The sequence below is a fragment of the Sinocyclocheilus grahami genome, unplaced genomic scaffold, assembly GCF_001515645.1.
Source record: "Sinocyclocheilus grahami isolate Dianchi unplaced genomic scaffold, SAMN03320097.WGS_v1.1 scaffold243.1, whole genome shotgun sequence".
NCBI classification, from domain to species: Eukaryota; Metazoa; Chordata; class Actinopteri; order Cypriniformes; family Cyprinidae; genus Sinocyclocheilus; species Sinocyclocheilus grahami.
Window position 1 is genome coordinate 601,146 of NW_015505422.1, and position 25,226 is coordinate 626,371.

General features: G+C 37.8%; 2 protein-coding genes and 1 long non-coding RNA gene across 3 annotated transcripts in view; 1 reads left to right on the forward strand and 2 right to left on the reverse strand.

Annotated features, from left to right (window-relative positions):
- plekha1b (pleckstrin homology domain containing, family A (phosphoinositide binding specific) member 1b) overlaps positions 1 to 17,719 on the reverse strand; it is a 35,502-nt gene extending 17,783 nt beyond the window's left edge. The window contains exons 1-3 of the mRNA XM_016289280.1: positions 17,609 to 17,719; positions 3,581 to 3,741; positions 1,578 to 1,642 (exon numbers count right to left, since the gene is read on the reverse strand). Of these exons, the coding sequence (XP_016144766.1) occupies positions 1,578 to 1,642; positions 3,581 to 3,721 (206 nt within the window). The 5' untranslated portion in view covers positions 3,722 to 3,741; positions 17,609 to 17,719. The remainder of the gene's footprint in view (positions 1 to 1,577; positions 1,643 to 3,580; positions 3,742 to 17,608) is intronic.
- LOC107598036 (uncharacterized) lies at positions 6,771 to 20,681 on the forward strand. The gene is made up of 3 exons (XR_001610514.1): positions 6,771 to 6,943; positions 7,837 to 7,839; positions 20,672 to 20,681. It is a non-coding gene; the product is annotated as an uncharacterized lncRNA (long non-coding RNA).
- Positions 20,682 to 24,678: 3,997 nt separating this feature from the next.
- The window catches only part of btbd16 (BTB (POZ) domain containing 16), a 14,429-nt gene continuing 13,881 nt past the window's right edge, over positions 24,679 to 25,226 (reverse strand). Inside the window, 1 exon segment of the mRNA XM_016289285.1 lies at positions 24,679 to 24,853. Coding sequence (XP_016144771.1) covers positions 24,788 to 24,853 — 66 coding nt within the window. The 3' untranslated portion in view covers positions 24,679 to 24,787.

Below are 25,226 nucleotides of genomic sequence, written 5' to 3' on the forward strand. Positions count from 1 at the left end.
TTATAGTAAAATAAGAGTAAAACTAAAACCATTTCATTACTTAAATAAAATAAACATGAACTGAAATAAAATAAAATAAAACATTTTATTTAAGCTATTTGCCAAGACCACATTTCTCATTTTCAACTTGATATACTAAAATAATAAAGTTCAATTGTAATAAAAATTACATGGACATTAAAAACAAATAAACAACACAAATTTATTAAAACTATAAAATCTACATAAAAAATAACAATCTATAATAGTATCTCAGTAACACTAAAATAACACATACCAGCAAACCATACCAAAGTCTACTTGAAAAGTCATGTGAACTCCGATATGGTTCGTTGCTGATAAATGCAAATGTGCAATTGAACCGCTATTAATGAGGAATGATTCAGTCAAATGTGTGTGTGTGTAACGGGGCTGACGAGATGTGAGACGTGTGGATCCATCTGCAAGCTTTTAATAGAGAGACGTGGTAAACAGGCAGGGTCAAACAATGGCAAACAGGTATATGGCGGGCAAAACACAAGAAAAGTCCTAGGGCTAGCGTAGGTCACCGATCGGCAGACAGAATCACAGGGGCGAGACGAGAGGGAAAAAACCAGGAAAACAGGCAAAGATCAAAAACCGCAAAAAAACAGGCAAGGCAAAACAAGGAAAACACTAAAAATCTGAATAACTAATTTTCGACCAAAATCAAAGTTACGGTCTTTTGCCTTTGCACAGCAGTACAGGCATAGTCTAATATTTCACAAAATGCACTTCTCTAGACTTAATTTCGCTAGCAAATAACGAGCTGTAGACACTGATGACTTGCCTAGATAAATGAAACGCTACATGACATTTTGTTTACAAGCTGTTTTAATGACATCTTTCTGCGGTTGAAACATTAGTTGAGCGATTATGTGAGGGGTTGTTCCTTCATGTATATTTCGCGTTAAAACTAGTAATAAAGAGGAAGGTGTGATCACGCTAACTCGTGCTCCGCACTGCCGTTAGAACTGAGGCATTAAGGTCATTGTACACCGAGTCAGAAATTCTTATCCGAAATTTTCACACGTTCAAAAATAAATACGACCTCACCTTGTGTCAATCACGTTTACACACTGCCTCCAAAACTTTCGTCCATCATATGTGTTTTCGCATCTGTAACAATAATGTTGTTAAGAAAGGATGACGAATATACGAAAAAACGCATACAAAAATTTCGGACTCAGTGTGCAAAGACCTTAAGTATTGGCTATGGCGATATGTCTCGCCGCATCAAAGAGTGGCAAAACGGCATTTATTGTCTGAATTTCCTGAAAAAAATGGAACGATTTGTTTGGTACACATGCGTACCGAACCGAAAAACCTGTACCGAAAATATTCGGTACGAATACGTGTACCGTTGCACCCCACAGTATATACAAGAAAAGCTGTTATATTAAATTATTAAACATAAGAGTTTGGATCACATGGCCAGCCATTACAAGAGAATGGTGAATCTGAATGCAAAGAAAAGTCATGGCACACTTTAAAACAAGCCACACAATTTAAAATGTATCATTGAAGTCTGGGAATATAAAGCTGGTAATAACTGGTAATTACAAACCTTGGATATATATGTTAGTTTGAGGGAGCCAACATAGGATGTTCCTTCTGGAAGATTCTGTAGAAGGAGAAGATTCAAATCAATAGAGCTGAAATTCAGAATATAAAAATGATACACGCTGATTTGATGTGAGAAGTGTGTTTGTGTGTGTGTTTTGAGCAGTGTCTGAAAACAAACGTGGACAGAATACATTTATGGTGAGCGTACGGTATTCTCCAAAGTTGTAGAATTGCACAGGGGTCTATGAAAGTTTTAGCACACATCTACAGATGCAGTGAGGTAAATTATTTAAAGTCAGACGTGGCATCAATAAAAGATGCTGGCTGGGGCTACTGACTGAGTCTTAGATAAAGTGATTGGTACAGAGCCTGCAGCAGCCAAGAAAATAGAGAGAATCCATTAAAAGAAACAAAGAGAAAGAACATGAAGAATCAAAAAAGACAGGTCCTGACATAGGCTCTTCATCAGTGATCTCAGTTCTAGTCAGGTTTCGCCTGAGATTTCCTCTTTTACTCCAACCTAAATGAGTTTAAGACACTGAAAGTATCAGTATAAGTTACAATGAGACATACCAAGAAAAAAAATCATTACTATATTAACATTTATTTTTTACTAGATTTTTCTATGCGCTAATTAAGTATTTTTTCATTAAACTCTTCGTAATTACCATCTGTGTAGATTCCTTGCATGTACACTCAACACAGTTATGAACAGTTAGTTTGCTAGTCTGGAGTCTCAGACAAAGACACCCTTATAAAGCTGCACAGTAAAGCAAAGTGTGACCCACACAGATGCAAATACATTTACACTCATATAAACACCATGAATCTGAATGGTTAAAGTGGTCTGGAGGCAAAGACACATCAATGTCCTCCAATACTTTATGATATTATAAAGTCCAACAGAGGCCATGGCACTCATATCCTTTACCCACAAGCACATGGGAGGTGAAATTTCTCTACAGGCACTATTAGCAAAGTTTCAGAGTAAAAAAGGCCAATATCTATGCAGAAAGTTCACAAACTAATGCTTTTTAAAGCTACAATAATAACAAGGTGTGTAGGAGAGGAAATGTTAGTATCACACAATGTTTTGCATATCAAGATTCTAACTGATAGCAGAAAAAGGTCAACTGTGGCTTACAGTTTTCCTGTTTCTGACAGCACTGAAGGTGTAGTTCTCTACAGTTACTGCCCCAAAACCACTGAGACACCGCATCGTCTTACTGCAGAACTATGGTGTGCAGTATATCTACCCATGTGTTTTCAGTAACTAGGGATAAAAATCATAAGAACTTTACTCTGGTTCTATTGCAAGATTCCTCTTAATTCTTCTAGTTCCTTTATGGTCTAATTAATAAATTTTGTAGTACTTTTGAGTAAGACATATTTGGAAAAAAGTCATTCTTATTGCATTTTCTGCCTTTTAGTAGTCTACTGCCAAAAATTATAATTTCAGTTTTCATGTATTTCGAGATCAGACACAATGAAAGTAATAACTTGCAGTTCAGCAAGTAAGTCTGACTCATTCAGTAACAACTACTGAATAATTTAATAATACTATTCAGTGTTTTGATTCACTAACAAGAAAAAAATAATTCATTTGGGAACTGGACTACATTAGTTACTGTAAGTTTCGTGCAGTAGTTTAAGTCATGGTGTTGTGACACCAATTATGTTTCTGTCCACAAAGGCAGAAGAATGCACACAAACTGACTGTTACAGCAATCATACTATTCCAATATTTTTTAAAAAGCATCAAGAGAATTTTGGTTTGATTTCAAAACTTATCCATAACCTATTTAGTATGTGAAACTTAAAACGGTCAATGACTAGCCCCTGGGGAACACCATGCTGACATATTTGATAAAAAATTTTGACATGTATTCTGTACTTCCACAGAAGTGGTAAAACAAAGGCCTTCAGATGTAAAATTAAGAGCTGCTGCATTTAGCGATGTACTGACAGGGTGAAAGAGATGAAGATGGGTAGATACCTGAGGGTTATCCATGTACCACACCAGGCTGCCCTCCAGGGTGTCCAGAATGAAGTAGCGTCGTAAAAACTTGCCGCTGCTCTCCATTTCCTCTATGTCTAGAAAGCCACAGATCCGATTCTGACGATCTACGTACGGCATTTCTGAAACTAAGCATTACCCTGTAACAAAAAGAAAACAATGCTGATTATAAAGGAGATGAGAAGAGCAGAGAAAGAGGTGGAAGATGGTAATTAAAAGAAATTTGCTATCTTCGTGTGTAATCGTCTGGCAAAACGCTGGTAATTTCCTATGATGTCACCCTAGGTCATGCTCCATGGAAGTGACACCTATTTCATTTCAGACCTCTGTGCTGATGAAAACCCCGTCAGACGAAGCTGCATGAATACAAATGACTTGATTGTGACATTACCACAGCTGAGAAGCAATGCTTAGCAAAACTTAAACGGTGTAATTTCCCATTTACCTCCAGCCCCTCTAAATGTCATAACAGCACTATAGTAACTGTGATTCATGCAGAAGTTATGCCCATTAGTGCAGAAATTAACCAAAGCTTGGGGGACAAAATCCACCAAAAGTGATGAAAATGCCAGATATTTAAAATGTGGGAGCAGTCAACTAGTGGCCAGCATCAATCCTCTAAGGATAAGGATTTTTTAATTAACTCAACTGTGTTGAGGTGCTGAGATTTTTGAGGTTTCTGAGTTGCAAGATTCTTCATTTTTACCTACAGAAATACTTATTTCACCCCAAAAATAAAAATTCTACCATCAATTATGCATCCTCGTGTCAGCCCAAATCCAGGCTGAATGACTTTCATTCATCTTTAAAACAGAAATTAAGGTATTTTTAATGAAACCTGTAAGATTTCTGTCTATCCATTGGAAGTGCATTCCACCAAAACATTAGCACTTCAACAAATATATAAAAAAAATTGTGAATTATATTTATCGATTGTTTAATCCAAGTCAAAAGAACCTTACTGTCAGAAACAGATAGTTAAGTAAAGCATTTTTTTCCCTAAATTGTGTTTCTAGTTTGCCATGTAACAAGCGTTGTACTGTGATACAGCAGTACAATCTGAGAAGGCACTTCCAAGTCCTAGCACTCAAACTTCAACACACAATTTCCTCCAGGCTCTGTTACTCACTGACATAAAGTGCAAAGCCTAACAAGCTATCATGGTCAGATCATGTTTCAAGCAAGAGAAAGCTCTTTCAGCCTCACTCTGTGTAGCATGGGTCCTCAAGAAAAAAGAAGAAACCATTCACTGACTCGAAGACTGTGAAAGATTACATGCTAACACTATAGAGGAGATTGTAATAAAGACAGAAACAACATAATCTATTAAAAAATACTGATGTTTGACACAACGACAAGAAGTAAAATACTGGCATTCTTAGACAAATAAAAGAAGGTGGAGACAATGCCTGTGAATGAATCCACCAATAAGAAAGCTGTGTCTTTATGTCTTCATTTTGGATAGCACATCAACATTAACAACTTATTTTCATGAAAGCACCACGTTTCACAGGCTCCAATGAGATGTGTCAGCCAAGGACAGTGATTTACTCCTACATCACAATGATAAATGGCAAGAGGAATGGAAAACATTTTTGTGGACTCGGACAGAAGAATGTTTCTTTTCTCTGTGGCTACCATCACTGGAGAGCTGTCACATTTCTGTCTCGAATGCGAGATGAAAATTTCATGGCAAAAGTGTGTTTTCTGAGTGACAGCTTTCATCACTTGAACCGCCTTAATCTGGGATTGCAGAGATGAGATAAAATGGTCTGTGATATTGTTGCAACACTTGATGGGTTTAAACTTAAGATGTGCTCATTTTTTTTATTTTTTGGAACCACTGTAAAAATGCAACAATTTCCAACACTGCAAGACTTCATAAACAACTTGACACAACAAATTAGAAGAGATATGATGAAACTTTGCTGCAAGGTTTGACGACTTCAACACACCTCCAGAGTTAATTCAATTTGCTATTGCTGTAGAGAGAGTTTGCACGCACAAGCTTCTCACATATTAATGTAATAACAAAGACACAGTCCTCCCCTACAAGTGTTTATATTTTTCCTTTTTTTTTTTGATGTTGTTGATATTTAGGACTTTTAATCATTTTGTGGATATGTGCTCTATAAGTAACAGCCAAAAACAATGTAGCATATTAAGGATGTTTCCATTGATTTCTGCCATGTAATAGAAGTAGCAACAGATTTTTTTTCTAGAGATGCACCGATTGCAATTTTCTTGGCCGATTCCGATTTTTTTGTTAGTGTGATCTGCCGATACCGATTTTTGCAGATTCTGATTTTCTTTCTAAGAACTATAATTGACAGCATATACAAATAAAAATCTACTTTTCTTCAATGCAAAGTTTTATTTTCATAAGAAAACACAAGTAAAAAGTCAGTAATAAAATAAGAACAGGTCAAGAGGCAGGAGTGCCCCTGGAACAGGTCTCCAGGCATGCTGTGGCTGGGGGGGCCACGTACGACGTCATGCAGTGTCGGGGGTTTGGATGGGCCCCCAACTGCACTGGCACGTCAACTGCCTAGAGTTGTAAGCAGTATGCCTTGCCTTGAACCGTCTCAGAAGGCGCGTACGAGGGAAGCACGTGCTGGTCCGAACGGACAACACTGCGACCGTTGCGTACATCAACCGACAAGGTGGTCTACGCTCCTGTCGCATGTCGCAACTTGCCCGCCACCTTCTCCTTTGGAGTCAGAAGCATCTGAGGTCGCTTCGTGCCATTCACATTCCGGGTCTGCTCGACCGTGCAGCTGATGAGCTGCACTCCCGGAGAGTGGAGACTCCATCCCCAGACGGTCCAGCTGATTTGGAGACGCTTCGGAGCCCCTCAGGTAGACCTGTTTGCTTCTCCAGAGACCTCTCACTGCCAGTTGTTTTACTGCCTGACCGAGGGAACACTCGGCACGGATGTACTGGCACACAGCTGGCCGCGGGGCCTGTACAAGTATGCTTTCCACCAGTGAGCCTTCTCGCACAAACACTGTGCAAGATCAGGGAGGACAAGGAGCAGGTCCTTCTTGTGGCGCCCTAATGGCCTACTCGGACCTGGTTCCCGGAACTAATGCTCCTTGTGACAGTTCCTCCCTGGCAGATTCCTCTGAGCAAGGATCTACTGACTGTTTGGCACCCATGTCTAGACCTCTGGAAACTTCACATCTGGTCCCTGGACGGGATGCGGAGGTTGTAGGTGACCTACCCCATGAGGTAGTGGACACCATCATCTACGAGCGATTATGCCTTGAAGTGGAACCTGTTCGTCGAGTAGTGTTCTTCTCACTGAGAGGACCCCCGTAGATGCCCAATCAGAGTCATGCTGTCCTTTTTGCAGCAAGGGTTGGAGCAAAGGCAGTCTCTCTCCACCCTTAAAGTCCATGTGGCTGCGATTGCTGCACATCACGACCCTGTGGAAGGGAAGTCGGTAGGGGGGCATGACTTGGTCGTCAGGTTCCTTAGGGGGCGAGAAGGTTAAATCCTCCCCGGCCCCTCTCTATACCCTCTTGGGACCTGACTCTAGTGCTCAGACCACTACAGCAGGGCCCATTTGAGCCCTTGCAGTCAGTTAAGCTAAAGTTTCTTTCAATAAAAACATTACTCTTGATTGCAGTAGCCTTCATCAAGAGGGTAGGGGACCCGCACGCATTTTTGGTCAATGAATCGTGCCGAGAGTTTGGGCCGGCTGACTCCCAGGTAATCCTAAGGCTCTGGCCCAGCTATGTGCCCAAGGTTCCTACTACCCCCTTCAGGGTAGTGAATCTGCAAGCGCTGCCCCCAGAGGAGGCAGACCCAGTCCTAGCTTTGCTTTGTCCTGTCCAAGCCTTGAGATGGTACACAGACCGGACACAAAGCTTCAGGACCTCAGATTAGCTCTTTGTCTCTTACGGAGGCCAGCAGAAGGGGAATGCCATCTCTGAGCAGAGGATGGGCCACTGGATAGTGGATACCATCACCCTGGCTTTTCAGGCACAGGGTGTGCCCTGCTCACTCAGGTTGCGAGCTCACTCTGCTAGAAGTGTTGCATCCTCCTGGGCGCTCGCTCGTGGCGCCTCGCTGACAGATATTTGTACAGCTGTGGGCCGGGCGACAACCAACACATTCGCTAGAGTCTATAGCCTTCGTGTGGAGCCGGTATCCTCTTGTGTTCTTACCTCAAACACATAGAAGCACTGAGAGGCCCCGGTTTAGTGTCGGCTTGCTAAACCACTCCAAAGTCCGTACGGTAGACCCTGTTGAGCTCCTCCATCCCCTCGGCAGCCAGACATGGTGGAACATCCGGCACCAGGCCCTCACTCGATGAATCCGTGAGAACCGGTAGAGGGCTGGGTTCCATATGTAGAGACCTGAGTGGAGCCAATATATGTAAAGTCCACGGTATAGCCTCAGTGACCGACTGAAAGGGAACGTCTCAGTTGCGTATGTAACCCTCGTTCCCTGAGGGAAGGAACGGAGACATCACTTCCCGTCACCACAGCTGCTGTACCACCACTGAGCGGCCGGGTCACCAGCTCGGCTCCTCAGCGAAAAGCTGAGTATGCGTTGCACCTGCTGCCTAGTTATACTCACGCTGCGATCAGCGGCAACTGGATGCAATCATTGCATGCCAATGTGCATTGGCTCGTTTAGTTTACACTCTAAGCGAGATCCCAAATTCAGTCATTAACGATGTGACGTCTCCACTCCCTCCTTCAGGGAACGAGGGTTACATTCGTAACAGAGACGTTACATTACTGACAGCTCCTACATCTATAATTACCAAAGGGTACTTTGTTTAGAAAATGTGAGACAGGTGTTAAATCCAAAATATTGCGAAGCTTATATGGTCCCTAACATACTAAGCTTGTACACATGTGCATAACATGTACATAGCAGCTTCAAGTCTTTTGCCATGGGCTGACGGGAGTTTGGAATGAGGCCAGTTTTTTCATCTTGTCGAGTCAACCTGGAGTAGGCCCCCAGTTTGTCACACTAAAAAACTTTTTTTGACACCGTTTCACTTATTACATAGAGTAGTGATATCAGTATAAAGAACATTTGTTCACAAAGATGAGATCTACAGTTTTTTTTTTGTCTGTCTAGCAGACAATCAAATTAAAATGTGGGTTTGCATTTTCATTGATTTACAATGAAGGTGGAACCCTAGAGATCTAGCGGTCATCCAGAATACTTTAGCATTTTTCATATGTGTTTTGCATGGAAACTCATGTAAATTTTCTTTGTATAACACTTTTTACAATACACATTGTTGCAAAGCAACTTTACAAAAAAAAATCCTGATCTTAATGTTTAAATAATACCTTCATGACTTTGCATTTAACAGATTAGAGTTAGGCAATAATATAGAATATTAACAATCAAGCAGTTGAGATTTGATATATATATATATATATATATATATATATATATATATATATATATATGGTTTACATGTGTATTTAATGCATGTACACGGATCAAGTTGAATGTACTATATATCCAGCTTTATATTGTTGGGCATTAATATAGTTTACATTTTGCGATGATATGCAAAAATCAACTGCTTGATTGCTATATCATCGCAAAATGCCCAGCAATATATTTTAAAGTTGGAAATAACACATACATACACTATACTCACTTAAAGAGATATACACTCTATAGCAAATCTCAGCTGTACGATTATTTATATAGTCACAAAACGTAAACTATATTATTGCCTAACAATATATTAAAGTTGGATATATACTCTATTTCATCCAACTTTATACACATTCTCATGTAAAGCAAATCTTAACTGCTTGATAGTATACATTGCTTCACATAAGTATACTACATGTACAGTAGGTGGATAAAGTTGGAAATAATTATACATCCAACTTATTTATACAGAGCTGTGCAATAATACAGTTTATGACAATGTAAACAATAACTCAATGGGATATGCTACGTACTATATTGTAGTATATAAAGTTGGAAAGTGCCACTCGTTTTTTGTCATGTCATGATGATGAATAAAGGTTTAATCCACAGGAAGAGCTCTGTCTGTCTCTCTCGGATTCATAGAGACAGACAAATATAGACACATACACTCATCCAGACCTCTGATGACTCATATATATATATATATATACAGCATCTCAAAAATTAGAATATCATGGAAAAGTTCTTTATTTTTTGTAATTTAATTCAAAAAAGCAAACTTTCTTACATTCTAGATTCATTGCACACAAACTGAAATATTTCAAGAGTTTTATTGTTTTAATTCTGATGGTTACGACGTACAGCTTAGGAAAATTTAAAATTCAGTATCTCAAAAAATTTGTAAATTTTTTCAAAGATCAATCAAAAAAAGATTTACAAAACAGAAATGTTAAAGATCTCCAAAGCAGGTTTAATTATGCACTCAATACTTGGTTGGGGCTCCTTTTGTAGAATTACTGCTTCAATGCGGCGTGGCATGGAGGCGATCAGCCTGTGGCACTGCTGAGCCGTTTTTGAAGCCCAGGTTGCTTTGATAGCGGCCTTCAGCTTGTCTGTATTGTTTGGTCGGATGTTACTTATCATCCTCTTCACAAAGATTCTCTATGGGGTTCAGGTCAGGAGAGTTGGCTGGCCAATCAAGCACAGTAATATCATGGTCAGCAAACAAGTTAGAAATGGTTTTAGCACTGTGGGCAGGTGTTAAGTCCTGCTGCAAAATGAAATCAGCGTCTCCAAAAAGTTAGCAGAAAGAAGCATGAAGTACTCTAAAATGTCCTGAGAAGGCTGCATTGATTTTAGAGCACAGCGGACCAACACAAGCAGATGACATGGCACCCCAAATCATCACAGACTGTGAAAACTTCACACTGGACTTCAATCAACTTGGATTCTGTGCCTGTCCACTTTTCCTGCAGACTCTGGGACCTTGATTTCCAAATGAAATGCAAAATTTACTTTCATCTGAAAAGAGGACTGTGGACCACTGAGCAACAATCCAGTTCTTTTGCTCATTAGCCCAGGTGAGATGCTTCTTACATTGTTTCTGGTTTAAGAGTGGCTTGGTTCTAGGAATGTGACAGCTGTAGCCCATTTCCTGAAAACGTCAGTGTGTGGTGACTCTTGATGCACTGACTCCGGCTTCAGTCCACTCCTTGTGAAGCTCTCCCAAGTTCTTGAATCAGCTTTTCCTGACAATCTTTCCAAGGCCAAGGTCATCCCTGTTGCTTGTGCACCTTTTCCTACAACACTTTTTCCTTCCAGTCAACTTTCTATTAAAGGGGTCATATGACGCAATTTCAAATGTTCCTTTCTCTTTGGAGTGTTACAAGCTGTTCATGCATAGATAAGTTCCCTAAAGTTGCAAAGACTAAAGTCTCAAACCCAAAGAGATATTCTTTATAAAAGTTAAGACTTGTCCACACCCTCCTAAAATGCCTCGTTTAAACATGCCCCCACATGTCTACGTCACTGTGTGGGAAGATTTGCATAACACCGCCCAAATGTTCATGCAAAGAAAGAAGGCGTAACTTTTATTCTCGCTGTAGTATTGTTCTTCCCGCCGCCATGTCGTGCAGACGCTGTGTGTTTCGTTGTGAAAGCGAAACTACTTTGTTTGGCCTTCCAAAAGAGGACGATATCCGCTCCGTCATGCCTGGAGCTGATCCGTGCTGGTCAACTTCATGCTGTGGATCGCCGGATCGGCTTTCTCCGTGGACGAAGCAGAGTCCAGCCCGGGGTAGTCACATGTGGTCGCCACAAACCCGGCGGCCGCTCCTTCAAGCCTGCTGGCCTCCGCTCACTAAAGCCCGCCATGTGTGATGCTGTGTGTTTCATTGTGAAAGCGAAACTACTTAGTTTGGCCTCCCAAAAGAGGACACATCTAGAAATCAGTGGTTAAGTTGTATTTACAACACTGTTCCAGAACAGTTCAACACAAATATTCAGATGTGTGCAGTACATTTTTAGAGAGGACTGTTTCCTGAACCTGCAGAGTAGCTTACAATGCCCCGGCTGTGCACAAAGGCTGTTTTTATAAAGTGGGGCAGTTCCAACTTTGCAAGGACAGTCTGGCGCTTCTGACTCGCAGCCTCCAAGTATGTTTTTTATATTTAAAGAATTTGCCACTGATGATTCAAACGCGAGTTTTGAGCAGTGTAGAGTAGCGCTTGTTGTTTGTCGTTTCTCCAATCACAAATGCAGACATGGCTTTATGTTTACGCGGCACGATACGTAACGCAACGTGTAAAAAGATTATAAAGTCATTATAATCAATAATTATGTCCACACTGGATGCAACAAATGCCTCGTTTATAATGGGTTTTATTGTTTTTGTCTTGTCACGCTGGGACACGGCATCACAATATGGTAAGGGGCGTAACATTTCCGTCTCACGCTTGAGGTATTCGGCCAATCACAACGCACTCGATAGCTGGCCAATCACAGCACACCTTGCTTTTCAGACCGATGAGCTTTGTAAAAATCGACACGTTTCAGAAAGGCGGGGCATAGAGGAGCAACATTAATGTACATTATGTGGAAAATAATGTTTTTTTTTTACCTTAAACCGCATAAATATTGCATTACACCAAATACACAAAATAATGTTATTTTTAGCAACGTCATATGACCCCTATAATATATTTCTATACAGCACTCAGTGAACAGCCAGCCCTTTCAGCGATGACCTTCTGTGGCTTATCCTCCTTGTGGAGGGTGTCGATGATCATCTTCTGGACAACTGTCAAGTCAGTAGTCTTCCCCATAATTGTGGTTGCATTTTCTAAACTAGCCCAAGAGGTACCCAGTATTTATACTCAAAATGAATCAAACTAATCAAGCTCAAAATGGAATATTCAAATTTTTTTGAGATACTGAATTTTTAATTTTCCTAAGCTGTAAGTCGTAACCATTAGAATTAAAACAAAACAACTCTTGAAATATTTCAGTTTGTGTGCAATGAATCTAGAATATAAGAAAGTTATCTTTTTTGAATTAAATTACAAAACATAAAGAACTTTTCCATGATATTCAAATTTTTGAAGATGCATTGTGGAGGGTGTCGATGATCATCTTCTGGACAACTGTCAAGTCAGTAGTCTTCCCCATAATTGTGGTTGCATTTTCTAAACTAGCCCAAGAGATACCCAGTATTTATACTCAAAATGAATCAAACTAATCAAGCTCAAAATGGAATATTCAAATTTTTTTGAGATACTGAATTTTAAATTTTCCTAAGCTGTAAGTCGTAACCATTAGAATTAAAACAAAACAACTCTTGAAATATTTCAGTTTGTGTGCAATGAATCTAGAATATAAGAAAGTTATCTTTTTTGAATTAAATTACAAAACATAAAGAACTTTTCCATGATATTCAAATTTTTGAAGATGCACCTGTACACACACACACACATATATATATATATATATATATATATATCACACCCATGAATGTCCACATTTATTAAAAAGGACCTATAATCAGTTTGTGCCTGCAATAAAAGCAACAGTAGCATGCTGTCTGTCAGAACACATGTCCTACAAGCCCTATGCTTCTGTTTATGTTCACGTTTGAGTGAGAGAGACAGATTCAGGTTTAAGTGAGGTAAGATGGCATTTCCTTCCTTATTCACTGTCAATAGATTTGCATCATGTGTAGTGTGAGATTTTTTGCTATATTATCTAGCAAGAGATAGATCTTTCTACATGACATAGACTGTTCCGAGTCAGGTAAAACTTGTAAACTACCAGAAGGAAATGCAAACTGGATTGACTGGATCTAGAGGAAACAGCAGTGAAGTATTCTGATGCCGAGCATAACTGGTATCAAGCTACTGGCTGCAATAGAGAATAATTTCCAACAGTCTTACCTATTGGAACAACGCGCCAGTGGCAGCCTTTCAGCAAAATTATATTATGTTGCTTCTTGCAAGTTGTGTGACAATTTTAAAGTGAAATGTCCAGTGACTGGCTCTAACAGTGTGTTTAGTTTTCTCCGAATCTTAAATCTGGCAATATTTTGTTATGCTGGTTGTTGTACATGCTGTTGTATTTGAAAACAACATAGCACCTACAACCTAGGGATGAAACAATTAGTGAAACTACGATATCAAGTCCCAACGGTTAGCATTATCGTTTCATATTTTAAATATCATTAAAACCATATTTGCTCAAACTGATTTTTAAAACTTGCCCAGTCAATATTTTATGTTTGTTTAATATTTAAGCCATTTTTAATGACATTTGTTTTGAATTATTCGAATGTTTATGCAAACAAAAAGTGCATACTAGTGCTGCTAATTTTATTCGTTGCTTTTTGGTTTTCAATATAACACTTGGTGAAATGATTTCAGTGTGTATGAGCACTTTTTGAACATTTCCAGAACATTTGAACAATACCGTGATAATATTGATAACCCTGATCATTTTGGTCAGTATCAAGATATGAAATGTTCATACTGTTTCATCTCTACATCAAACCCTAGTGTTATAGGCCTAGTATTAACAAAAGCAAACGTGAAATTAAAACGCATTTGCTGAAGCAAACCAGCCATTTTAGCTTGCTTCTATAAGTCTTCTAAAAGTGTAATTAGGTCATCATGCAGTATTGTGCAAGGATCATGTGAAAACAAGAAATGAATTATATATATATATATATATACATATATATTAATTTCTTTCTAAAGAAGGAAATAAACCTTTTTGACCCAAAACTTTTACTTTTTAACCATGCAATATGGTATGTGTGTACAAACTCTATGTTGCTTATTGTACAAAACTGTTTGGATAGACCCCAGCACAACACCTGAATGTTTTCACTTCAGCACTGCAGTTTTGGAGGAACTTTGATATATATTTGATACCCTTGACATACTTGCTTGACAGGTTTGACATATCTTCCTTGAGCAAAATACCTTGAGCATAACATCACACAACAGCCCATTAATTCTGCATCGTTTGGCGTGTTGGAAAGTTGGAAAACTATTCCATCCACTCTTCATGTTACAATCCTACTGCTTACGCTTCTGTAATATCAAAATAAATTAATTTTTTATAGTAATGTCATATTAATATTATCATGAAAGTAATCAGCAGTTCTAATTGAAACTGTTTATGTAAGAAAACAATAGGTGCAGTGAGCTGTACATGAGTGGGTTAGAGAGCTATTAAAAAAATGCATTCATCAACTTACACGGTTCCTAACTCAGAACCCATGAGTGTTTGTGTGGAAACAGGAAACTGTGGAATAACTGCCATGAAAATACAGAACCCAGTGCAGCCATTCAAAGACTAGTTCACCTAAATATGAAATTATGGCATTTACTATAGTTGTTAGTTAAAATTATTATTATTATTCATAATTTTCTATTTTTGACAGCTCTATTCCATACAATAATGCAATAATAATACAAACAATTCCATACAGTAATCAAAAACAAAATGCAATGTATCCGATTAAGGTCTGCAATATATGAGCCCAAACTACTTTACACTGCAGCAAAGACAGATTTGTGACAAATGAGTAATAACAATGCCAAAAAAATTAATAAATAGGAATACCATGGCTGTACCATTCTTGATACAGCATGATATTACCATGGTACTACTATTGATTACTGAAGAAACAGGGATGGCAATAGTGGTAGTGTAATTTAGAAAGAGGTAAGCTAATGAAATTGAAGAGAAAACCACAATATAGTGCAACAGTTGGGTTCCAGATATATATAAAAAAATCCCATTCATAAAAACGTATACAACAGACCTATGAATTATGTGGTTGTAATCGAAGGGATACACTTTTGTTGAAGCGGTTCAGCCTACATTATTTCAGCATTTATTTCAAATAAATAAATCAAAAAACTGAAACAAGGGCTGTGTCCGAAATTTGAACCTTTGAAATAAATTGATATATTGTTAATATACTGTTTCTATATCATCCACATCTCTAAATTAGGACTGGAAAAAGATCAATCGCGATTAATCACATTCAAAATAAAAGTCACATACTTATTATACATTAAGTAACGATCATGTCCCATGAAGATATTTTTTTTAATTTCCTACCGTAAACATATCAAAACTTGATTAGTAATATGCATTGCTAAGGACTTCATTTGGACAACTTTAAAGGTGATTTTCTCAATATTTGTATTTTTTTTGCACCCTCAGAAGATGTTCAAATAGTTGTATCTCTGCCAAATATTGTCCTATCTTAACAAACCATACATCAATGGAAAGCTTATTTATTTATATTATATTAGTGCTGGGCGGTATACCGGTTCATACCGAATACTGGTGTTTATTTTTGTTAGTGTGACTTTAGCACAAGATTTAGCAACTTTCAGACCCTTTTAGCGGCTTTTTTCCATAGAATATTCATACTGACAAACCTAGCGACTTTTTTGGATAAACCATAGCTATGGTTCAGTTGGAAGATTTCGCCAGTGCTGTCCCGCGAACGCGAGGTCTGACTTTCCCGGAGAAGTGTCACCTCTCTCGGCGTCTGTTCTGTGCAGTGAGCGGCAGAGAAGCAGCGCATTCAGTTGGCTGCACCGCAGCCGACTCGTCAATAAATGAGTACAAAACAGCGTTTCCAAGCACCTGTCGCTTACTGATTGCTTGGAATTATAAATATGAGCGTAGTTCGTCTGTTAATATCACATGCACTTTTTTTTCTCTTCTTAGTTTGTTACTCAGATGCAGGCAGTGCATAAAAAAGTAATATAGCAAAAACAACCGCATAGCCGCTCTTTAGTGTAGATGCATGTTGATTTTATCAGACGATGCCGCGATTATAAATGAGAGTGACTCCTGGTTAACATGTATTAAAAGGGGTCGTGTTTAGTCACTATTTAGTGTGGTATTTTTTGACAATATTCACTCATCATGACAGTAAAATAGGGCATTCTAAGTCAATATACTGCAGTATTTCCTCTCTCAATCAGTAGAAAACATGGTTAACACCCAGTCATGCATGAAAAAAAAATACCGTCATGTACCGTGAACCCGGTATAATTTTGAAAAATACCGTGATATACATTTTTGGTCATACCGCCCAGCACTATATTATCTAAATCTCAATAAAAAGAAAATTGATCCTTATGACTGGTTTTGTGGTGCAGGGTCACAAATATACACAGCACACACACACATGTAGTATGTAAACACAAAGGTTTATTTTGAATGTGATTAATCGTAATCAATCCCTACCCTAAATCAATAGTTTTATAGATGTCCATTATGATTAAAGCCATTAAGTGCACAGTCTTGTACCATTGTCTTTTGTCAGGTTTTCTTTCTTTTCTTTTTGCTTAAAATTAGTTTGTAACATAGTGATTCACTCTGTAGCTGGTTGGTTTGGTTCATTGCCTATAATATTTTAACAAAGATTTTAAATTCTCTAAGGGAAAGATTCTCTATACCTCAAAAAAAACCAAGGCCACTGAACAAGTGGGCGGCACTTTGAACTCTAGATCAAAACAGTGATTAACATCTGTATCTTCACTTCACCAGCAAACAAACAAACAAACAGAATAAGCACAATGGTACTACCATAGTTTTTTTTCATCTCAGTGCCATATCACCTGATACTATCACTGCATCGTTGTACCATGATATCACCACATTACAGGTACTTCTACAGCATTTACGAGCATCACAGGCGCGTTTGTGCGTTCCATTCATGCTTGTAATGTCCAAAAATGCTGTCTAGTTAAGCAGTGCACTAGGTTTAACAGCTGTGTACAGACATAACGCATCAATGCCATATCTTCAGACAAAATCAATCTATCATTTCTGAGCGCGAGATCAAAAATGATTTACATGTCAAGACTAGCTTAAATGATTTAATGTGTTTCGATCGGTAACCTGCTGTCTGAAACAGAAGCGAGAGGTTTTGCATAAAGTGAGCTAGTGAACTGCCCCTGTACATCTGTAACTAACGTCACTGATTTGAACACAACCAATAACACGCATTCAAAGTTTAATACGCCACGATGTGTCTCGTTAGTATATGTGTAGATAACTTACACACTTATAAGCAGCTGTGAAACTCCTGTGCAGCAGTGTTCGGTCTGCCTGTGCTGGACTTCCAGCCCATCTCCCACAAAACTTCCGACGGTCTGCCTATCCCGCAGCTGACGGGCGGAGAGCGGAACTGCGAATCCCACTATGACCAGGGGTTAGCTCATGAATATTAATTAGTTCCTGCTGACGTCGCTAGGCAACCTTCCTAGAGCGTCCAGTCACGTTTCTGTTTTAATAAACATGAGCCAAGCCCTCCCGGGCTTGTTTGTCAGCAGACTTAACGTCCACCTTCCTATGTCTGCATTCAGCCAATCAAATAGCCGGCTGTCAGGGGATATAATTAATATTCATGACCCAAACCTTCACCATAGTGGGATTCACAAAATTACGACGGAAGGGCCTCTTCTTTTCCGGATGTAAAGAAAAGGACGATGGGATTTGTAGTTATAAAAAGAATGTCTGTTGTTCAGCGTGATTAAAGGGGTCATATGATGCTTTTTAAAAGATCATTATTTTGTGTATTTGGTGTAACAGAATATGTTGACATGCTTTAATGTTCAAAAAACACATGATTTTTCAAATACTGTACATTATTGTAGGTTCTCTATGCCCCGCCTCTCTCAAACGCTTCGTTTTCTACAAAGTCCCTCCTTCCGACAAGCGCAGTCTGCTCTGATTGGCCAGCTGACCCAGTGCATTGTGATTGGCTGAACACCACAAGCACTCGTCGGAAATGTAACGCCCCTTACCATAATCGCGAGCTTCATCTTTCAAAATAACTGTACAGACAATAAATAATGTCATTCGTTTTACCATCAGTTCAAGCCCGAAAGGGGAACAGAGTCGCGTGACAGACACAGTGATGAAGCTGGTATGTGTTTGCAGTACACAAGCCACGGTTAAGACCGCTGACTCCACTGTGATCTCTCTCTCACTCTGTCACACACACACGCGCGCATGCATGCACACACACACGATGCGCAAAACTGCGCATTTGAACAGTCAATAGCAAATACTTAAACTAATAACAAAACAGTAGCTGATTCAGAAGCGCCAGACTGTCATAGCAAAGTCAGAATTACCTCCTCTCCTAGGTTCACGAAACGGTCGTCCATAAAATGCATTGCTGTTCTGTTGTAAGTAATCTTAAAGATTCCTAAATGCATCTACTTTCGGAAGGCCAAATAAAGTGCTTTTGCTTTCGCCTAGAAACACACAGCGTCTCCCTGACATGCTGCTTCAACACTAACTGCGGTTACTGAAACCACGCCTTCTTTCTTTGCGTGAACATTTGGGCGCATTATGCAAATATTTCCACATAGTGAGGTAGATATGTGGGGGCGTGTTAGAACGAGCCGTTTTAGGGGGGCGTGGCAGAGTCTTAACTTTGATAAAGTATATCTCTTTGGTTTTGAGACTTTAGTCTTTGCAACTTCAGGGATCTTATCTATGCACAATCAGCTTGTAACACTCCAAAGAGAAAGGAAAACTTGAAATCGCATCATATGACCCCTTTAAATGTGGGTCATATTTGATCCACTTTTCAAATAGTTTTACTGCAGTCACGTAGGCTAGATGTTATTCAGAAATCATTATAATATGTTGACTTGAAATTATAATCATAATTATAACGTGTTGCTCAAGAAACATTGTATTATTATTGTGCTGCTTTGTATTTCTATGGAAACTGCCATTCCAAAGCTAGGGATGTGTACCATTTTTTAAAACAAAAAGAAATGATTACTTTTATTCAGCAATGACACATTAAACATATCAAAAGTGACAGTTAAAGATATTTGCAATGTTACAAAAAACAATTCTGAATAGAGTCTTGGCTGCTGAAAATTCAGCTTTGCCATCACAGGAATGAATGACTATATTACAGTTTTTATTGTATTTTTACTTTTTACTAATGTATTTTAAAGCTTTGGAGCTTTTACTTTCACAGTGTGGACTAAATGTGTGGTATATCCAGTTCACGCCTTTCAATGCTCTAGGCGGTGACTGAAGAGAAGGAAACAGTGCTGTATTATGGGAAATCCCCCTGGATGCTCTCTTTCGCAGTGTTTTATTGTTTAGGTGCAAGTTTGAGATTTGAGCAAAGGCTATTGGAGGTTATAGTAACGTGCAGAGACTGCACATATTGAGATAAAAACAAAAAAACAAATATGTATATGCAAACAGACTGAAAAACTGCTCTAAACAATATAAATTATGTCTCTAATTAATTACAAAATTAATAAATCATATTTAATAAATTTTTAACAGTTCGAAAAATACATGCATGTTATTATGCAAGGCTGAAAATTTGGATAAACTGTAGAGTTTGAAACTGCAAATTAATATTTCTGAAAAATAACTAAATACATAAATTCTGTTTTGGATGCCTGTTTCCACAATGGAATTAAAAAAAATATATAAATAAAAAAAGAAAGAAAGAAAAGGAAAGAAAAGAAAAGAAAAGAAAAGAAAAGAAAAGGAAAAAAAATCAACTTGCTTTTTCTCAGAATTCTGATAATTTTGATAATTTGTTCTATCAATTCTGAGTTTACGTTTTGCAATTATTAGTATTATTATTTGTTTTTTAAATAAATAAGATCTATTGCAACGTTTTATCTCACAATTTTTTTTCAAATTTGAGTTTAGATCTCACAATTTGGACTTTTCTTCTCAGAATTGTGAGTGAACATATTGCAACTCTGTTTATATCTCACAATTCTGAGATGATGTCCTAGATTTGCACAACAATAAGTCATAACTGTGATGTATTCTCACAATAGGAGTCAGAATTGCTAAAAAAAAATGCAGTTACCTTATAAAAATATTTTTTCCATAGTTTTCTGATCAGTCGTAAAGCAATAGTTCACTCAAAAATGAAAATTCTGTCATCATTTCCTAACACTCAAGTTGTTCCAAACCAGTATGAATTTCTTTCTTCTGTTGAATGCAAAAGAACATATATTGAAGGATGTTGGAAACCAAATAGTTGGTGTAGCCATTGACGTATGGAGAAAAAAAAGTAGTAAAGGAGCATTCACGCCATATCGTAATTACCATAATTACGAGCTACCAACTTGTAAAAAGTGCACATCCTCATAGAACTCGTAATTACAACTTGTGAACTGGGAGTTTTCTGAGAGCTAACTTAAATGTTATTTTGTAATATTTATGTTTTAAAATTCGTGTAATTGACTTTTGCCAATGTAGATGTCTTCATACGAAAGTAATGTGAACATAAACGAAATACTTGCAGCGCAGAGTCAGATATCTAGGCTATCCATGTTATAACAACCTAAAGAAATAATTATAAAGTGTACTAATGATGCATTTGCATAGCAACTGTTGTGTTGTGTTTTACAGCTGCCAGTAACATTCATGTGGGTTCATTTTGTTGACTGTCCTTATAGAAACAGATAATCCCCAGTCCGAGGACGTGAATAGCACTGAGTTGAACATCACGTGTTGTCATCTCGGAATTACAGTAATTACGACATGGCATGAACACAGCATAAGTCAATGGCTACCAGCCACTGTTTGGTAACCAACATTCTTCAAAATATCTTCTTTTCTTTTTTTTACGTCTTACTAATTCCTGAACCTTCTTGGTGACGAGTTAGTAAGATTCAAAAAGTCTTTCTGCTTTCTCCTATTCACTTTCGAATTAAAATGTGGGTCAGGGGAAGCCAGTCATGGGTCACAGGGTCAGAGCAGCATAGTGACTTTATTTAAAGCCTGCATGGGGTCAGCGGGTCATGCAGTAGTCTGTGAACGGCTGCTGTATATCCGCACTGCTCGGCTGAGCATTTTCCAGCATGTATTGTGATCAGGATAGCTTTGCTTCCTCAGTGGCAGTTTGCCCATGTGAAAACACAGAGTGCACCACGCAAAACATGCTTCCTCTTCCCTCAATTCGCAGCCCTTGAAAACAATAGCAATGCAGCACGCTTCAAGAGGAGGGAAACTATTTTGAGGCTGCATGAGCCAAATGACGGCAGTCCACAGATCTAGGTATGAGAAATGAGCTTCAAAAACAACAGCTAATGGTGCATTAGCTGCTCCTTAGAAGATATTTTTTTATTTTTCAAGTTTAATTTTACAGTATAATATGTAAATGATATACGCTAACTTTCTGTATGCATGGAAGACATGGATGAGCTTGACAAAATGTGCAGTACCAGAGCACACTGGGCAACATATTGTATCTCACAATGCAATGCGTTTAAATTGACCTTATTTAGACCTCACTATTTGAAGTGCACTTTTTCTGTTTGGAATTTTCTGTGTGAAAACACTACTAAAATTGCTTAGAACAGTGCATAAGGTCGTGAATTGGAATATGCCTTGAGGAAACTTTCCGAGAACTAAAAAAGCAGCAAGAAGAAGAAGAAGAGATGAATGAAGACTGAAGTGTTCACGGCAGACTGTCACCAGCTGCTTTTGCTCCAACAAGTTTCAGACATTAATCTGGATGCAAACTGTACATGCAAAAAAAATAATAATAAATAAATAAATCTGTGCAAGAAAAAGATTAAGAAAATTAAAATAAGAAAATGTATGCCCAAAAAACAACAACAACAAGATCTTCTGTTTAAAAAAAAAATCAAATAAAATGAATAAAATAAAGTAAAATCTAATATAGAATAAGAAATTCAAATATATGCACAAAAAAGGAACTTCTGGGGGAAAAAACCCCTGCATAATAAATAATAGTAAAAATATGCATTAAAAATGCATTAAAATTATTTTCTTTCTTTCTTTCTTTCTTTCTTTCTTTCTTCTTTTTATCTTCACTCTCAGATATTTTCAGATCTACACTGCTACTTCAGCATTGTTTATTGACTGCACTACATTTAATTAAATTTTTTTATTTAATTTTTTTATTTTTGTATTTTTTATACAGCAATGAGGCCACTTTATATTAATAATTAAAGCTTCAGAGGACTTTGGATGCTGTTATTTTTGTTGCCTAAGCTGGAAATGAATAAAAATACCCAGAAGTGTTTCTAACACTTAACTGTCCTTATTTATCTAGACAGACAGACAGACAGATAGACATATAGATAGATAGATAGATAGATAGTGTTACGTATCCGGTCCATGAACTTCCGTCTGCTAGCCATCAGAGGTCACCCTTTCCATTTTCATTGACACTCGCACTACACACTGTTGCTTATCACCCCGGACTACATATCCCATCATTTTCTTTCTTTCTTTCTTTCTTTCTTTCTTTCTTCTTTTTCTTTTTATCTTCACTCTCAGATATTTTCAGATCTACACTGCTACTTCAGCATTGTTTATTGACTGCACTACATTTAATTTAATTTTTTTATTTAATTTTTTTATTTTTGTATTTTTTATACAGCAATGAGGCCACTTTATATTAATAATTAAAGCTTCAGAGGACTTTGGATGCTGTTATTTTTGTTGCCTAAGCTGGAAATGAATAAAAATACCCAGAAGTGTTTCTAACACTTAACTGTCCTTATTTATCTAGACAGACAGACAGACAGATAGACATATAGATAGATAGATAGATAGATAGTGTTACGTATCCGGTCCATGAACTTCCGTCTGCTAGCCATCAGAGGTCACCCTTTCCATTTTCATTGACTCTCGCACTACACACTGTTGCATATCACCCCGGACTACATATCCCATCATTCATTACACTGATTGCACACAGCACTGATTGCACACAGCTGTTTCATATCACTCACTCACTATTTAACACTCATTCTCACTCCTTTCTAACTGCCAAGTATTGTTTAGCGCTTATCGTTTTGATAGCTACACTACGGAGCCTGTTTATTTTACCCTGCCTTAGCTTAGTCTGCCTCGTCTGTTTTCTTGGTTTCTGATCTTTGCCTATTTTCCTGGATTTATCCCTCTAGTCTCGCCCTTGTGATTCTGTTTGCCGATCGTTGACCTACGCTAGCCCTAGGACTATTTTTGTGTCTTGCCCGCCATATACCTGTTTGCCACTGTTCGACCCTGCCTGTGTTTCTGACCTCCTCTGCTTTTAATAAAGCTTGCACATGGATCCGCATGTCTCACGTCTTGTCAGCCCCATAACAGATAGATAGATAGATAACCGCATTGGAAATAAATGGGGAGCAAATATGCTTTTAAGTAAACAGTTTAAGTTGGAATTTTTTTCAGGTCAAAGCTCAAAAAGTAGTTAACAGGTAATACATGGATAATAACTATTCCTTAAATATAATTTAGTACCATAAAATCCCCCAAAAATGCAAAACGTTAAATGAAAAAAAAAGCAGCACTAGAGGATTAATTTAGTTTTTTCCAATTTTTTTATACTATTATGGATATATGTATATAAATAATATTTACCTGCAGTAAAGAGTCGTTTACTACTGCACGCACAATAAAGAGCTGCTTCATCGTTTTATTCCCCACATTAAATTGTGAACTCTAAAAAATGTTTGTCACGGTGCGTGCGGGGAGATGAAGCGAGGACTCAATCGCTGGAGAAATGGTATTTTATTTGAGTAAAAAATGAAACAAAAACAAACTCAAACCACCCCGAGGGGGAAAAACAGACAGGCAGGCCTAAAGCTGCACACATGCAGACACGAAACACACACAATGAGAAATGACGGATCAGCACAGGACGGCAGACACAAGGAGAGTAAATAGGAACCAAACGAGGAGGCTAACGAGGGAGACACAGGTGGAGCAACTAAAACAATAACGAGGTAACAAGATGGGAGGGGCCAGACAATAGACAGGAGAGAGCACATGGCAACAGACAAACACAACACAAGCCATGTGCCCTCCTGGGCACACCGGCTGAAGACTGTGACAATGCTGGGTTAAAAACAACCTTTTGGTTTTCTTAAGCCCAGCAGCGGTTTAAATAATTTATTTTCAGAGATGGTTCTGAATTTTTTTTCTTTTTGGTGCAAGTGCCCGCACTCAAATCCCTGATATGATGATATAATAAGCAATTCTGTGCTTTAAAAAAAAAAAATCATTAATAATTAAACAAGAATATAGAGCATGTGCGTTGCTCATGTCTAATTTAGTGACTGGGAATTCATAGTACAGTATAGCTGTTATTAGACATACTGTCCACCATACACGAACAAGAAAAACACAAAAGCATTTTGCCATTCTGTATAATCCATTAATATATTTACTATGAAAAGGGGGCAAGATGCAAGCTCAAAATGGGAATGCCAGAGCAAAGGTCACCAGGATGGGAGAAGAAAGTCCTTCAATCTGGAACGGCTGTTAAAAAAGGACAAATAAGAAAAATTTAACTTTTATAAAGAAGCATCTGTCAAAGTGTATTGTATTCATTACAGATCGACCATCTGATCATTTTGAAACGATAATAATTAAGTAATTATATTAAATAAATAATTGCTATACTGCAACTACAAAAACATTGTTATTCTTTTATTATTTCTATTATTATTGTTAGCTAAAACAAAACCAAAAACCATAAAATACAAATTTGTTACCTTAAATAAACATTAACTAAAATAAATAATAATAATAATAATAAAATATTTAATTTAAGTTATTTGCCAAGGCAACATTTCTCATTTTAATTTAGTTTAACTTGACGTACTAAAAAAACTAAAACTGAAATGAATAA